This window comes from Colletes gigas, unplaced genomic scaffold (assembly GCF_013123115.1).
Source record: "Colletes gigas isolate AHSC1104 unplaced genomic scaffold, ASM1312311v1 Colletes_gigas_Sc00070, whole genome shotgun sequence".
NCBI classification, from domain to species: Eukaryota; Metazoa; Arthropoda; class Insecta; order Hymenoptera; family Colletidae; genus Colletes; species Colletes gigas.
This window is the reverse complement of record NW_025106699.1, coordinates 28,993-44,886: the sequence shown is the minus strand read 5'-3', so window position 1 is coordinate 44,886 and position 15,894 is coordinate 28,993. Positions and strand designations below refer to the sequence as shown.

Sequence of the window (15,894 nt, the reverse complement as noted above, 5' to 3'; positions counted from 1 at the left end):
CATAGATTACATACATATTTACATATGTATTACAGCAAACTCTAGAAATAGAGTACAAGTTCCAACAATCCTGATGATTTGACTCCAGCGTTTGAGCATTCGAATAAAACAACATAATTATTATTCTAAACATAATTTAATGCTGAGACACGTGCACCGGAAATGTGTTTACATACCATATTTAAAAAAAAAAATTTTAAAACCTAACAGACATTATTCGAGCAATATAACCTACAAAAATGGAATATTTACGCTTGGACAAGTCAACAGAAACGAAGACTATAAGAAATTCAGCAATGATTATCATTTTTCATCCGAAGCGACAGTATTACCTTCGCAATCGCAAATTGTTATTGCTGGCGCGGGAACGGTTGCCAATTCAGTTGCTTATCATCTTGTTATTAATGGCTGGAATGACATACTCGTTCTGGAACAAGATAGGTATATGTTAATTTCTCAAATAAGATAAATTATAAACGATAAGTCATCATTTTTTATTAAGAAAGCTTACAAAGATTGTTGTTACAGAATTGGAAGCGGAACGTCTCATTTTGGTTCCGGTACGCTTAGTCTTTTTAAACCGATATCGCATAGAAACTTGATTTCTTACAGCATTAAGCTGTATCGACAACTACAAGGAATGGGATACGATATTGGACTAAAACAGTGCGGTAGCATAAACTTAGCTCAAACTAAAGACAGAATGATAGCTTTAAGAAGAAGAATGGCTTATAACGTACCTACGGGTTTACATTGCGAAGTAAGGTTTAATCGTACGTTACTGTCGAACGAGAAATACAACATGTATTTTTAACGAGTAATAAATTAACTAGATTCTGGGCAGAGAAGAACTGAAACGATTACATCCATATTTGAACATCGATGACATCGAAGGTGCAGTCTGGGTACCCGAAGATGCAATAGCCGATTCTAGTGCGATTTGTAAAGTCTTGGCTGAATTAGCGAAACTGGGTGGTGCAACGTACGTTGAAAATTGTAGAATCGAAGAAGTACGGACTGAAAACGGAGCTGTGAAAAGTATAAGAACTAAACACGGTGTAATTCAATGCGAATATTTTGTAAACTGTGCTGGAATGGTAAAGTCAATTTTTTATATATTATAATCTTCTCAATTTATTGTTCATACTTTTATTAATCGCTATATAAATACTCCTTTGAACTTTACTAAATAGTGGGCACGTGAATTAGGATTACGATGCAGTCCACCAGTCAGAATTCCAGCGTATCCTGCAGAACATTTTTATGCGATCGCTTATCCTTTCCCACCTACTTCGGATGTAACTTTACCATGTATACGAGATTTTGATTCACACTCGTACATGAGAGAATGGCAAGGTATTCAGTAAATTGTTTATTACTTAATTCTCATAAAATTAATAATTTAGAACTTTGTATGTATTTAATATTATAGAAAGTTTATTAGTCGGCTGGTTTGAACCGGAATCAAAACCTGCGTTTGAAAATGGTATCGTTCCTACAAAAAACTGGAAGAACTATCTTAAAAATAATCCGTCTCACTGGAAACCTCTATGGAACAAAGCGGTGCATAGATTACCAATTTTGAAGGACGTAAATCCAGATGTATATAACTGTCCTGATAATTTTACACCGGATGGTAGATGGATATTGGGAGAAAGTCCAGAAGTAAAGAATTACTTTGTCGCTGTTGGTATGAATGGGAATTCATTGCAAGGTAAAAAGTTACAAAGGGTATAGCCGAATAAGGGGGTCAAATGTGCCCTTGAACGAAATGTGACATACGATGGATCCATCGATAGAGCATCAAGAAAAAACGTTCTGTGCCAAATTTTAACCCTCTATCTTGTTTGGAAGGGTAGCTATTGAGAAAATTCGGATTAACGAATTTCTGCCTATTTCCCCTATTTAATCGAGTAGAAAAATTATGAAAAAAATCTGGTGCATCGTGGTTATCGAGATACGTGTTTGAGAATTTTTTCCAATTTTTCGATTCCAAATTCCAGGTGTGAAAAATTGAAAACGCAAAAAAACACAGAAAAATACGGATTTCGTATCGAAGCTTTCGAGACACTAGATTTCTATAATTACTGTAAATGCGTATTGTCATTGGTTATCTCCCTGAATTTTTTCAGATTTTTTGCTAGGGTGCGCCGTAGTAGGAAAAATCAAAAACCGATTTTTTCGACGTTTTTCGCGTGAAAAAGCATCTTATACTTTGAATTTTTGTATTCTCTTTAATAGATAACTATATTGTATTGTTTTAAACATTTCTATGTTGAGCAGAACAGTATATACAAGAAGAAAAGCAAAAATAAGTCCCGAAATAGAAATTACTATGCGCGATATATTGAGAAGTATCAACAGTATTTTCAAGAGTTGCGATGGTGCAGTAAGTAAGATGCTTGACTGCGAGACTGCTGCAAACTTTTTGACGCGCGTTCGCGCCCTACTAAAATACATTTTTTTTATTATATTAATTTTGTTTTTTTTCAATTTCTAACTAAACGACAGTGAAAAACTATTTGTTTATTAATATTTAAAAAATATTTTCACCTAAAATATACGCTCATATTCTTTTTATTGAAAAATCTTGCAGTAAGTACTGAAATTTTTGGACGAAATTAAACAATTTCCAATCATACTAAAAAAATTATATTTAGTTACAAGGATCGATTACAAGCATTTTAAGTGAATAGACATACACCCGAAATCCTACGCGCTTTCGAGAAAATAATTCTTTACCGAAAATCTAATGTGAGCATTCCTTGAAAATTTCATGCGAATCTTTAAAATGTCATAACTTCTGAACGTATTGAAGGATTTTAATGTTTGAAGCGGCAAGTAACGCGTATTTTGGTGAAGAATATGTAGGCATTATAACAATAGTGAAAAAGTTGTTCCTTAATCCCGTAAAGTTAGAAAAACCCCATAAAAATGGTCCAATTTTCAAACGGCCATAACTCCTACAATAGTGAACATATCTCAATGAAAATTTTTTCTAAAGTAGAGCTCATCGGTGCATATAAAAAAGTATTAGACATTTTTTCTGTAGAGCGTGAAACAAATTTATTAAAAATGAAAAACAATTTTGTAAGAAAAATCAACCAGGGGGTAGGTGTCTAAATTTTTCGACGAAAGAAAAATTTCAAATCGTTCTGAAAAAATTATTTCTAGCTAAGGGGGTCAATTACAATTATTTTTGGTGAATAGACATACCCCCGAAATCCTACACAGTTTCGAAAAAAAATTCAAATGAATATATCGCGCATAGCACTTCTTTTCGTGACTTATTTTTGCTTTTCTTCTTGTATACAATGTTCTGCTCAACATAGAAATGTTTAAAACCATACAATATAGTTATCTATTAAAGAGAATACAAAAATTTAAAGTATAAGATGCTTTTTCACGCGAAAAACGTCGAAAAAATCGGTTTTTGATTTTTCCTACTACGGCGCACCCTAGCAAAAAATCTGAAAAAATTCAGGGAGATAGCCAATGACAATACGCATGTACAGTAATTATATAAATCTAGTGTCTCGAAAGCTTCGATACGAAATCCGTATTTTTCTGTGTTTTTTTGCGTTTTCAATTTTTCACACCTGGGATTTGGAATCGAAAAATTGGAAAAAATTCTCAAACACGTATCTCAATAACCACGATGCACCAGATTTTTTTCAGAATTTTTCTACTCGATTAAATAGGGGAAATAGGCAGAAATTCATTAATCCGAATTTTCTCAATAACTACCCTTCCAAACAAGATAGAGGGTTAAAATTTGGCACAGAACGTTTTTTCTTGATGCTCTATCGATGGATCCATCCTATGTCACATTTGGCCCCCTTATTCGGCTATACCCTTTTTTAATCGTACTTGCATATTAACATTATCAGATATTTTTATTAGGAGCGGGAGGAATAGGTAAAGAAGTTGCAGAGTGTTTAATAAACGGTGAATCCACGCAAGAATTACTTCCCTTTAGTGTGCAAAGGTTTCTAGATTTACATAGCAGTAAACGGTATTTGCAACAAAGAACGAAAGAAATAGTTGGTCGAAATTATGCAATCTTGTATCCCCATCAATGCGAGTATAAATATGCTCGAAAATTACGTTGCTCGCCTTTGTATTCTGTTCTTGAAGAGAGGGGTGCAATTTTTGGCGTGAAGATGGCTTACGAGCGACCACTTTACTTTGATTCAACTTACAGAAGTAAGGGAATGACTACTAGGTCTTTCTTTGCCTTTCGTGTTATATTCGAGTAAATAAACCGTAATTAATATAATTACAAGGAGGACAAAAGAAGCCGGTCATGCCACCGGGCAGTTTTTACAAACCACAGTTTTTTGATTTCATGGAAGAAGAATTTTTAGCGTGTAAAGAAGGAGTAGGGATAATAGATATGAGTTCATTTTCAAAAATCAAAATTAAAGTGAGTGTGCAAAAAATATGACTGTTTAAATGTTTATATAATCGCTGATAGATATATTTATAGTCTAGTCGTTGGGAAGTGGTAGAATACCTTCAACAATTGTGTTCTAATGACGCAAATATACCTGTTGGCGGTATAGTGCATACAGGAATGCAAAATGAAAGAGGTGGATATGAAAATGACTGTCTCCTAGTAAGACAGTCGGAAAACAGTTATTTTATGGTATCACCTACAGCACAACAAACACGCATTTATCAATGGATGTCGAGGTAACGAACAATTCAAAATACAAATCATTCTTTTACAATTATACAATTATAAAACGATTAATATGTTACATAGACATTTACCAGCAGATCACTCGGTAGGCCTCAATGACGTGACTTCAAAATATACAGTCATTAACTTAGTAGGGCCTAAAGCGACAGGACTACTTTCAGAACTATCAAATTCTAACATTAATCTTTCTCCTTTCACGTACAAGGTACGTGCCAAATATATTACTATTAACAACCACTTTGGTAATAAATATAATATAAATATATAATTCGTGAACAATTTTAATGTTAACAGACTGCAAATGTAGCGTATGCCTCGGATGTAATGATAATGTCATTCACGAACACTGGTGAATCTGGTTATTGTTTGTATATACCTACTGAATATGCACTTCACGTATACTCCAGGTTAATGGAAGTGGGCAGAGATTACGGAGTACGAGACGTAGGTGTACTCACGCAACGTTTCATGCGAATAGAAAGGTTTATTCCTTTCTGGGCCGAAGAATTAACGCCATTTGTCACGCCATATGAAGCTGGATGTGGATACAGTGTGAAATTAGATGTAAGTAAAGGGTATAGCCGGATAAGATGGTCAAAAGTGCCCTTGAGCCAAACTGATCAGTTAATAGACCATTCAAAGAAAACCATTTGTGTCAAATATCAACCCCGTGCCCTTACTGAGAGGGTAGTTACAGGGCGTAACGCAATTTTCAAGTTTAAGCTGTATATCTTTTGTTGTATCGTATCAAAGATTTTGAACAAAATTGGGGGTATTTTGCTCTACGGTGTACGTGTTTGTGAATTTTTTCAGAATTTTTCACCGCGAAATGGATTTTTAAAAAATTCGAAAAGTATAAAAATATTTTGTTTTAATAGAAATTATTACATGACCACGTTTATATTTTGACAGTGTTAGTGTCTTGTTATGATTATTAATCTATAATTTTTTCAGATTTTTAGAAACGGGGGAGCGATGTTGGAAAAATCAAAAACCGACGTTTGCTTGTATTTTTACCTTAATTTTTGTTGCGACCATGTTCGTATTGTTACAATTTTAATAGCTTGTTAATGTTATAAATATATAATATTTTGAGATTTTTTGTGGAGGTGTATCGCATACAAAATAATTATAAATCGATATTTCCTAAATTTTCTTTCGCAGAGTAGTAATATATTCGGGTAATTAATATTTTTACTTCATCGAATGATCATTATATGCATGCTCAAAATAGTTTTACATGTATCAAATAATATAAAACTTAAAACCTTAGGAATGTCGAAAAAGACATCAATGAATGACATTAATGAATACTTAATCTTTTATTAGTCATATTCTGAGAAATTCTAATGAGAAATTCTAATAAAAGAATAGCTGCAATTCTCTTAATTCATACATGTAAAACTATTTTGAGCATGTATATAATGATCATTCGATGAAGTAAAAATATCAATTACCCGAATATATTACAAATGTCGGTTTTTGATTTTTCCAACATCGCTCCCCCATTTCTAAAAATCTGAAAAAATTTTAGAGTAATAATCATAACAAGACACTAACACTGTAAAAATATAAACGTGGTCATTTAATAATTTCTATTAAAAAAAAATATTTCTATAATTTTCGAATTTTTTAAAGATCCATTTCGCGGTGAAAAATTCTGAAAAAATTCACAAACACGTACGCCGTGGAGCAAAATGCCCCCAATTTTTTTCAAAATCTTTGATACGATACAACAAAAGATATACAGCTTAAACTGAAAATTGCGTTACGCCCTGTAACTACCCTCTCGGTAAGGGTACCGGGGTTGATATTTGACACACATGGTTTTCTTTGAATGGTCTATTAACTGATATGTTCACTGATCAGTTTGGCTGAAGGGCACTTTTGACCATCTTATCCGACTATACCATTTCATGCGAATCTTTAAAATGTCATAACTTCTGAACGGATTGAAGGATTTTAATGTTTCAAACGGCAAACAACGCGTATTTTGGCGAAGAATATATAGAAATTCTAAAAATATTCGAAAAGTTGTTCCTTAACCCCGTGAAATGACAAAAACCCCCTAAAAATGGTCCAATTTTCAAACAGTCATAACTTCTACAATTGTGCATATATTTCAATGAAACTTTTTTCTAAAGTAGAGATCATGGGTACCTATGAAAAAGTATTAGACAACTTTTCCGTAGAGCGACAAACAAAATTACTAAAAATCAAAAACGAATTTCTAAGAAAAATCGACAGGGGTAGGTGCCTAAACGAAAAAAAATATTTCAAATCGTTTTGGAAAAATTATTTTCGATTGCGGGAGTCAATTACAATCATTTTTGGTGAATAGACATACCCCCGAAATCCTATCCACTTTCTAGAAAAAAATTCAAGAATGTGTGAAATTTTTAGTCGGAAAAAAAGAATTTCAAATCGTTCTGGAAAAATTATTTTCGATTGCGGGAGTCAATTACAATCATTTTTGGTCATTACACGTACCCCCGAAATCCTACGCATTTTCAAGAAAAAAATTCCTAATCGAAAATGTAATTTATGTTGCCCGGGATAGAATTTACCATTAGGATACTAAAAAAATTAATTCTCAAGTTAAGACGTTGAGAAAAATAAATTTTTGATAGAATTTACCATTAGGATACTAGAAAAATTCATTCTCAAGTTAAGACGCTGAGAAAAATAAATTTTGGATAGAATTTACCACAACAAAAATTAAAAAATACAAGCAAATGTCGGTTTTTGATTTTTCCAACATCGTTCCCCCGTTTCTAAAAATCTGAAAAAATTATAGATTAATAATCATAACAAGACACCAACACTGTAAAAATATAAACGTGGTCATGTAATAATTTCTATAAAAAAAAATATTTCTATACTTTTCGAATTTTTTAAAAATCCATTTCGCGGTGAAAAATTCTGAAAAAATTCACAAACACGTACGCCGTGGAGCAAAATGCCCCCAATTTTTTTCAAAATCTTTGATACGATACAACAAAAGATATACAGCTTAAACTGAAAATTGCGTTACGCCCTGTAACTACCCTCTCGGTAAGGGTACCGGGGTTGATATTTGACACACATGGTTTCCTTTGAATGGTCTATTAACTGATATATTCACTGATCAGTTTGGCTCAAGGGCACTTTTGACCATCTTATCCGACTATACCATTTCATGCGAATCTTTAAAATGTCATAACTTCTGAACGGATTGAAGGATTTTAATGTTTCAAACGGCAAACAACGCGTATTTTGGCGAAGAATATATAGAAATTCTAAAAATATTCGAAAAGTTGTTCCTTAACCCCGTGAAATGACCAAAACCCCCCTAAAAATGGTCCAATTTTCAAACAGTCATAACTTCTACAATTGTGCATATATTTCAATGAAACTTTTTTCTAAAGTAGAGATCATGGGTACCTATGAAATAGTATTAGACAACTTTTCCGTAGAGCGACAAACAAAATTACTAAAAATCAAAAACGAATTTCTAAGAAAAATCGACAGGGGTAGGTGCCTAAACGAAAAAAAATATTTCAAATCGTTCTGGAAAAATTATTTTCGATTGCGGGAGTCAATTACAATCATTTTTGGTGAATAGACATACCCCCGAAATCCTATCCACTTTCTAGAAAAAAATTCAAGAATGTGTGAAATTTTTCGTCGGAAAAAAAGAATTTCAAATCGTTCTGGAAAAATTATTTTCGATTGCGGGAGTCAATTACAATCATTTTTGGTCATTACACGTACCCCCGAAATCCTACGCATTTTCAAGAAAAAAATTCCTAATCGAAAATGTAATTTATGTTGCCCGGGATAGAATTTACCATTAGGATACTAAAAAAATTAATTCTCAAGTTAAGACGTTGGGAAAAATAAATTTTTGATAGAATTTACCATTAGGATACTAGAAAAATTCATTCTCAAGTTAAGACGCTGAGAAAAATAAATTTTGGATAGAATTTACCACAACAAAAATTAAAAAATACAAGCAAATGTCGGTTTTTGATTTTTCCAACATCGTTCCCCCGTTTCTAAAAATCTGAAAAAATTATAGATTAATAATCATAACAAGACACCAACACTGTAAAAATATAAACGTGGTCATTTAATAATTTCTATTAAAAAAAAATATTTCTATACTTTTCGAATTTTTTAAAAATCCATTTCGCGGTGAAAAATTCTGAAAAAATTCACAAACACGTACGCCGTGGAGCAAAATACCCCCAATTTTTTTCAAAATCTTTTATACGATACAATAAAAGATATACAGCTTAAACTGAAAATTGCGTTACGCCCTGTAACTACCCTCTCGGTAAGGGTACCGGGGTTGATATTTGACAAAAATGGTTTTCTTTGAATGGTCTATTAACTGATATGTTCACTGATCAGTTTGGCTGAAGGACACTTTTGACCATCTTATCCGGCTATACCCTCTGTATCGGTATGAATATTTATCCCGATAGAATTAATATCTACTATAGATAAATTTTAAAACACTTGATTAATATGATTATTTTTATTACAGAAAGGCTACTTCATTGGGAAATTTGCTTTAAAACAACAGAAAGAACAAGGCGTAACAAAGCGATTAGTATTATTTGTTGTTAACGAACTAGATATAAATAAAAATGTATGGCCATGGGGTGGCGAACCCGTTTATCGAAATAATGAATTCGTGGGAACTGTTACATCAGCAGGGTAGATACTCACGATGATTACTAATAAAACATTACTTTTTTTTTCTGACAAGTCATTAATGAACTGAATTTACAGGTATGGATTTGCAACCGAAAAACATATTTGTCTTGGATTTATCAGTTCTCCTAGATCAAATCACACGCAACCTGATAGAAATATTGTTACAACAGATTTTATAATGGATACTACAGCCTGCTATGAAATCGATATCGCCGGTACCAGATTTCCAGCTAAACCTCACATTCATCCTTTACCTATACCAGCATCGAGTATTAAATTAAACAAAAAATATATTCCCACTCCTGTTATTGCATACGAGAGCGATGTGACTCGTTAATAACATTTTCATTTACTTTTTGTGATTGTCCTTTACCCGAATTATTTAAAAGTATAATTATATTATTAATAATTTAGTCATTAATTTTACAAGTCTGATATATTTTTCTTACACATTGTTACGTATTACGTTACGTATTATTACGTATTGCGAATATTTCAAAACTTATACATAAATGTTTTGTAAGAATTATAAATGCATTAAAATAAATACACGTGTGAACAAACCTATGCCCGATAGAAATTGAAATTTAAAATTTCAAGTATAATTTTGATTATTCTTTTTTTATATACAATATTTTATATGATATTTACAAAAAGACTGTTACATTGATATTTATACAGCAAAAACGTATGGATTCATAATGTTTTAATTGTTAACGAACGAATTGCTTGTAACGTTAAGAATTTTTAGTGAAAAATATAGCAGCTTTTACTTGCAGTTATACTAGATTACTACACAATACGCTCGAATGGATTTATTTATAGCAGGTACATTTATACAAAATATTGTTATGCGTATATACATTAAAATGACATTCAAGTTCAAAAAGCAACAATATAGTTTACGATTATCACTTTTTACATTGCAAATATAAATTATATACCTGTCTGTTGTAATTTGTATTTTTATTGTAATTACAAAGTATATAGGCTAGCATATATACAAGTAAAATACTTGCTTACTGTTATTTATAAAGTTTTCTCATCTGTCAATGATTCACTATATGCACAAAAAGCAAAATTATCTTTATATAAGCTTCATTATTATTTTGATCAATGTTTTTAATCTGTGCATGAAAAAATACTGCTATATTGACTTTGAAACAATTGCATAATATAAAATCTAGAAAATAAAGATTCATGTAACTTTATCAATTTCTTGCAGAATGCATACTTAATTTTAGCTATTAATTTCTTACAATCATTTTGATACCACTTTACGATGCCCATGCTTCTAATTCTTTTAAATCATCATCCTCTTCTGGTTTGGCTTCTAAAATGTAAGAAAACAAATTTAAAAACAAACTATTATACAATAATAGATTTTACATTAAATCAGGGATATTACTTGTGCGAGTCCTGGCTGGTGCAGCTGGAATTGCAGTAGCTGGTACATTTGGAAGTTCATCCGTAGATTCAATACCAAGCAATTCTTTGTCAAGTTGTTCTTGTTCAAGTTCCTCTAATTCTTTTTCTAGTTCTTCTTCGTCTATATCTTGACCAAATGCGACAGGGTTAGATATTGCATCTGAAATTTCTCTTGCTACGTCCTGTTGTTCGGCTATATCGTCCATCATATCATGCACTTGATCGACGTCCCTGAAAAAATTTAACATCTCGTTAATGGTGGCTATTAGAGTTAAACGACAACAATGTTATAGAATTGGATTTCTTACATATCTTGATGAACAGATTTTAATGCATCTGCTGCGCTCTTCATCGTTGTAAGCACAGCAGTATTTGTATTAGCGCTTTCAAGCGCTTCTCTTTGCATTTCGATCGTAGATAACGTGCCATCGATTTGTTGTAATTGTTTTTCATATCGTTTCTTTCGTTTAAGAGCTTGAATCGCAGCTGTGAAACACAATCACATTTTTATCAACATCTTGTCTTAACGCGTTATTTAAATAATCAATAATTCAATGGAAATAATTTCAATGTACTTTTCTCTCAACTTAAAATCAAAAAGTGTGCTTAAATAAAGTCTCCACGAGATCCTGTGACTAAATTTTTTGGCGAATGCAATATTGCACGTACAAGAAAATTCTAGTCGCAGGAAAACAGTTTTCAATCGGAGGCAATATTTATCCACTCCAATGTTTTGTATTTTAACGTAGAAAGAAAATACACTACGCCTCGGTACCCAGAATCACACTGTATAATAAAAAAACGTCATAATGACAAGTGACCTTACTCGTGGAGAATTATCCGTAAACAACAATAAAAAATTTAAATAATTGGGAACATTCCTAGCAAACGGCCCGTTCACCGATCGGAGTGAATTATACGTCATTCGATTCGTCTAATTCAATACATTATTGATATGCATTTCATTATCTGCGGAAATTCGTTATTTTTTTATAAACTTGTCGTAAAGTTACAGTAAAAAAGTAAGGTTAAGTATATTTTGACAAGTCCACAGGTGGAAACAAGTGACTGTCGTTACTCTGTTCAAAATGCTAGGTAGTCAAATGCTAATTTGTTAAACATTTATTGAATGAAATTTCTACTATTTCTGCTAATATTTCATTGAATAAATCACCATTTTTCTATTAGGTACATTTACTAAATACATAATGGCTCAGGCATTCAATGAAGTTACTCTTTTTAAAAATATAAAATATCGATAGTATTATATGTTATAAAAAAGATTAAAAAATGTGTAGCATGCCTCCAAGTGGTTTCAATTTAATTCGTGTAAGCATCGGTAATGGGATCTTCAAAACTGACGCTGTGATTAATTTTCAAGCGACCTCTGTGATATTTTCTATGACAAAATGTTGATTCATCAATCTCGACAATCTACGCTACTCTTCCATTTGCTGAGCAGTATTTTTATTTAATTTTAGTTATATAATAATATGACATTGCTCATAATTATATGTTAGTATATATGTTAATTTTAAAACATCTATAGCTGAGTTTGTTTTTAGAAAACCATGTTCTTTGCTTTGCAAATATCTTTATATTACAATGTCTTTTACGTTTAGTTTGATCGACAGATCCTGGAATAGTTATCCTGCATTGCCAATTTTCATAACATTTCCACATTGCGGATAGTACAAGAAACAGAAGAAAAGCAGAAATTGTTTCAGTAATCATTTGTTTCAACTGTCATTTCTGATTTTCATCTGTTTCTTGTACTTTGTGAATTTTGTTCAACCGTGCTATAAAAATGACCGAATTAGTAGTTCCAGAAGTGTGGACCTTATTTAAATTGCACGAATTTTGTAAAAATAAAGAAGCTTTATTAAAATTTTTGCAAGATAAAAAGTTGATTGTCAAAAATCTTAATTGTCCATGATGTGGAAATGCAATGAAATTGATAAATGAAAATTGGCGTTGTAGAAAAACAATTGCAGCATCTCTTAGTGCTTGCAAACGAAAGCGAACTTGTGATGTAAAAATATGTGTAAAACGTGGAACGTGGTTTTCAAAAACAAAGCTTTCTTATGAAATGGTATTAAAATTAACTTACATGTTAGTCCATAATTTTGATCAATATCAGATTGTACGAGAATTACAATTGTATAAAAATACTGTTTCTCAATGGAATTATTTTGTAAAACAAGTTATATCTTTATATTACAATGTCTTTTACGTTTAGTTTGATCGACAGATCCTGGAATAGTTATCCTGCATTGCCAATTTTCATAACATTTCCACATTGCGGATAGTACAAGAAACAGTAGAAAAGCAGAAATTGTTTCAGTAATCATTTGTTTCAACTGTCATTTCTGATTTTCATCTGTTTCTTGTACTTTGTGAATTTTGTTCAACCGTGCTATAAAAATGACCGAATTAGTAGTTCCAGAAGTGTGGACCTTATTTAAATTGCACGAATTTTGTAAAAATAAAGAAGCTTTATTACAATTTTTGCAAGATAAAAAGTTGATTGACAAAAATCTTAATTGTCCACAGTGTGGAAACGTAATGAAATTAGACAATGAAAATTGGCGTTGTAGAAAAACAATTGCATCATCTCTTAGTGCTGGCAAATGACAGCGAACTTGTAATGTAAAAATATGTGTAAAACGTGGAACGTGGTTTTCAAAAACAAAGCTTTCTTATGAAATGGTATTAAAATTAACTTACATGTTAGTCCATAATTTTGATCTATATCAGATTGTACGAGAATTACAATTGAACATAAAAATACTGTTTCTCAATGGAATTATTTTGTAAAACAAGTTATGACTGATTGGCTACAACATTCATGCGAAGTACTTGGCGGACCAGGCAAAATAGTAGAAATAGACGAATCTAAGTTCGGACGAAGAAAATATCACAGAGGTCATTGTGTAGAGGAACAATGGGTTTTTGGAGGAATAGAAAGAGGAAGTGGAAAAATATTCCTGGTGCCTGTTGAAAGTAGGGACACAGAGTCCCTGCTTTCAATAATTAAACAATGGGTGTTGCCTGGCACAACAATTATTTCAGATTGTTGGAAAGCCTATAACATCTTAGAGAAAGAGGGGTACAAACATCTTACCGTAAATCACAGCTTACATTTCAAAGACCCAGAAACAGACGCTCATACAAATACGATAGAAACTACGCGGAGGCATAGTAAACACTTTTTTCCTGAATATTGTCGGTTAGTATTTGTAATTTTGCATGTTTTTTAATATTTTCTGTAACATATAATACCATAAAATTTTCTATTTTTAGCAAAAAAGATAATTTCATTGGGTATTTAAGCCACTATGTATTTTACAAATTTTCCAAGCAAGGAAATGATGATTTATTTAACCAGCTATTAAAAGAAATTGCAGAAATTTCATTTGATTCTACAGAAAACCAAAATATACCAGACCTAGATGATAATGACATTTAATAATTGTTTAGTCCGAAGTCGAAAGGATCGTTCCGGATTAGTAAGATTGCACGTGGTGTGCCGACTAAACTAAATTTCGAAGGACCACCCCTTATTCAGGGGACTAACTAGACGTTTTACTGTTGTATTGTATTTTAAAACTCAACAAAAATATACACTGATCAGATTAGGAACGGCTAGCGCACTATCTGTTTGTCAAATGGTAACTAAGTACGTAAGCAAGCAAGTAAGGAAGTAAGCGACTAAGCGAATAATAAGCAATAAGGGCGAAATCACGGCATGCCGCCGTTTTTATACTGCTGACTTTGGAGCAGGGGTGCGACGATGCCGACGTAGCTTGGCGTCCAAGGCAGAGGGTGCTACGTTCTGCAACTCCGGGTACTTTCCACCGCGTGCGTCAGCCCTTGGGCCCGCGTACGAACCATCGACGAAAACAAGGGAGGCCCAAGGCGCAGAGCCGCGCACGTATGGGCCATCTGACAGTCTCTTGGGGCTGCAACCACTCGAGACTGCCTTCGCCAACCAAGTTTATGACACTTTGTCCCTTTTGTTTAGCGAAACTCTAAGATATTTTTTGCCCATGCTGGCCTTGACGAAACTCTACAAACGCGGTTCTGTGTCATAAACCTGGTCGACTCACCGAAGCCCAAACAATAATAAAAAAAAGTTAATCCAACGCACTGCATACAATAGTAATTTATTATATTCTCCACCCGTAAACACTGTTGGGGAGGGGAATTGTTGCGGCACATACTGTCTACCTGACCGACTCATGCAAAGTCTATCCGTAACAAAATGATTTTTATGCATACGCATTCTACAAATTCCCGTTCGACAATGTAGCATTATCAAATTAGATCAATCATTTATATTTGTAACATGAACATAGCAACGATAGTCACTTGTTACTATCCGTGAACCTGTCAAAAAATGTACCTAACCTTACTTTTTTACTGTAACTTTACGACAAGTTTATAAAAAAATAACGAATTTCCGCAGATAATGAAATGCATATCAATAATGTACTGAATTAGACGTATCGAATGACGTATAACTCAACCCGATCGGTGATCGGGCCGTTTGCTAGGAATGTTCCAATAATTGTTCATAAATACCTCTCTTGTTTTTTGTTCCATTTTTCTTGGCAACTTGAATTTCAAGATCTATTTTAGTTTCGAGAAAATCTTGTTTTTTTATCAACATATCCTCTGTCTCGCGTAATTTTTGTATCGCTTCGGCCGTGGTCATAGGGACCAACTCCTTCTTCCCACCAAATATTTTGTAAAAGAAACTCATTGTGCTTTAAATTTATATTACAATCACACTCTCGAACACTTCAGACACTATCCACCTCCAACGTAGTCAACAAAAGATCACACACTGACCGTGCACCATCGCCATATTTCATTTGGTTCCCACAATCCACATACGTCATGACGTCATGACTCATCTAGTTGTTCCGAAATTGTTTGCTCCATCGAGCTATCGAGAACTAGAAATTTTTTTTATTTTTCTACTCGATATTTGAAACGATTTAAAGTCATTACACGAAATTAATTAAAACTATAAATCTAACGAAGATAGTCAA

General features: G+C 32.7%; 2 protein-coding genes across 4 annotated transcripts; one reads left to right on the top strand and one right to left on the bottom strand.

The window, feature by feature from the left end:
- Positions 1 to 72: 72 nt before the first annotated feature.
- On the top strand, positions 73 to 9,839 carry LOC122403703 (pyruvate dehydrogenase phosphatase regulatory subunit, mitochondrial-like). Its single transcript, XM_043407397.1, has 12 exons — positions 73 to 441; positions 529 to 760; positions 834 to 1,097; positions 1,194 to 1,356; positions 1,433 to 1,714; positions 3,904 to 4,206; positions 4,287 to 4,426; positions 4,490 to 4,695; positions 4,769 to 4,910; positions 5,000 to 5,269; positions 9,237 to 9,409; positions 9,485 to 9,839. Exons 1-12 carry the CDS (start codon positions 140 to 142, stop codon positions 9,744 to 9,746), a joined length of 2,739 nt encoding a protein of 912 aa, XP_043263332.1. The 5' UTR covers positions 73 to 139; the 3' UTR covers positions 9,747 to 9,839.
- On the bottom strand, positions 382 to 15,708 carry LOC122403700 (charged multivesicular body protein 4c). 3 transcript variants are annotated; one of them, XM_043407393.1, is made up of 5 exons: positions 15,422 to 15,708; positions 11,146 to 11,323; positions 10,818 to 11,068; positions 10,683 to 10,742; positions 382 to 427 (listed from the first exon to the last, which is right to left on the bottom strand). In XM_043407393.1, the coding sequence occupies exons 1-4, from the start codon at positions 15,600 to 15,602 to the stop codon at positions 10,687 to 10,689; spliced, it is 666 nt and encodes a 221-aa protein (XP_043263328.1). In that variant the 5' UTR covers positions 15,603 to 15,708; the 3' UTR covers positions 382 to 427; positions 10,683 to 10,686. The 3 variants fall into 3 exon arrangements, with proteins under 3 accessions (XP_043263328.1, XP_043263327.1, XP_043263326.1); XM_043407392.1 differs by lacking the exon at positions 382 to 427 and adding an exon at positions 9,983 to 10,592 and having other exon boundaries at positions 10,669 to 10,742; XM_043407391.1 differs by lacking the exon at positions 382 to 427 and having other exon boundaries at positions 9,983 to 10,742.
- Positions 15,709 to 15,894: the final 186 nt, after the last annotated feature.

What these genes read in the sequence shown, in the direction of transcription:
- LOC122403703 (XM_043407397.1), top strand. Translation starts at nt 140, where the DNA reads ATGCTGAGACACGTGCACCGGAAATGTGTTTACATACCATATTTAAAA. An exon ending in CTACGGGTTTACATTGCGAA is followed by an intron (nt 761 to 833) that starts GTAAGGTTTAAT and finishes TAAATTAACTAG; the next exon opens with ATTCTGGGCAGAGAAGAACT. An exon ending in GAATGGGAATTCATTGCAAG is followed by an intron (nt 1,715 to 3,903) that starts GTAAAAAGTTAC and finishes TATTTTTATTAG; the next exon opens with GAGCGGGAGGAATAGGTAAA.
- LOC122403700 (XM_043407393.1), bottom strand. Translation starts at nt 15,602, where the DNA reads ATGAGTTTCTTTTACAAAATATTTGGTGGGAAGAAGGAGTTGGTCCCT. An exon ending in TGGAACAAAAAACAAGAGAG is followed by an intron (nt 11,324 to 15,421) that starts GTATTTATGAAC and finishes TGTGTTTCACAG; the next exon opens with CTGCGATTCAAGCTCTTAAA. An exon ending in AAATCTGTTCATCAAGATAT is followed by an intron (nt 11,069 to 11,145) that starts GTAAGAAATCCA and finishes AAATTTTTTCAG; the next exon opens with GGACGTCGATCAAGTGCATG.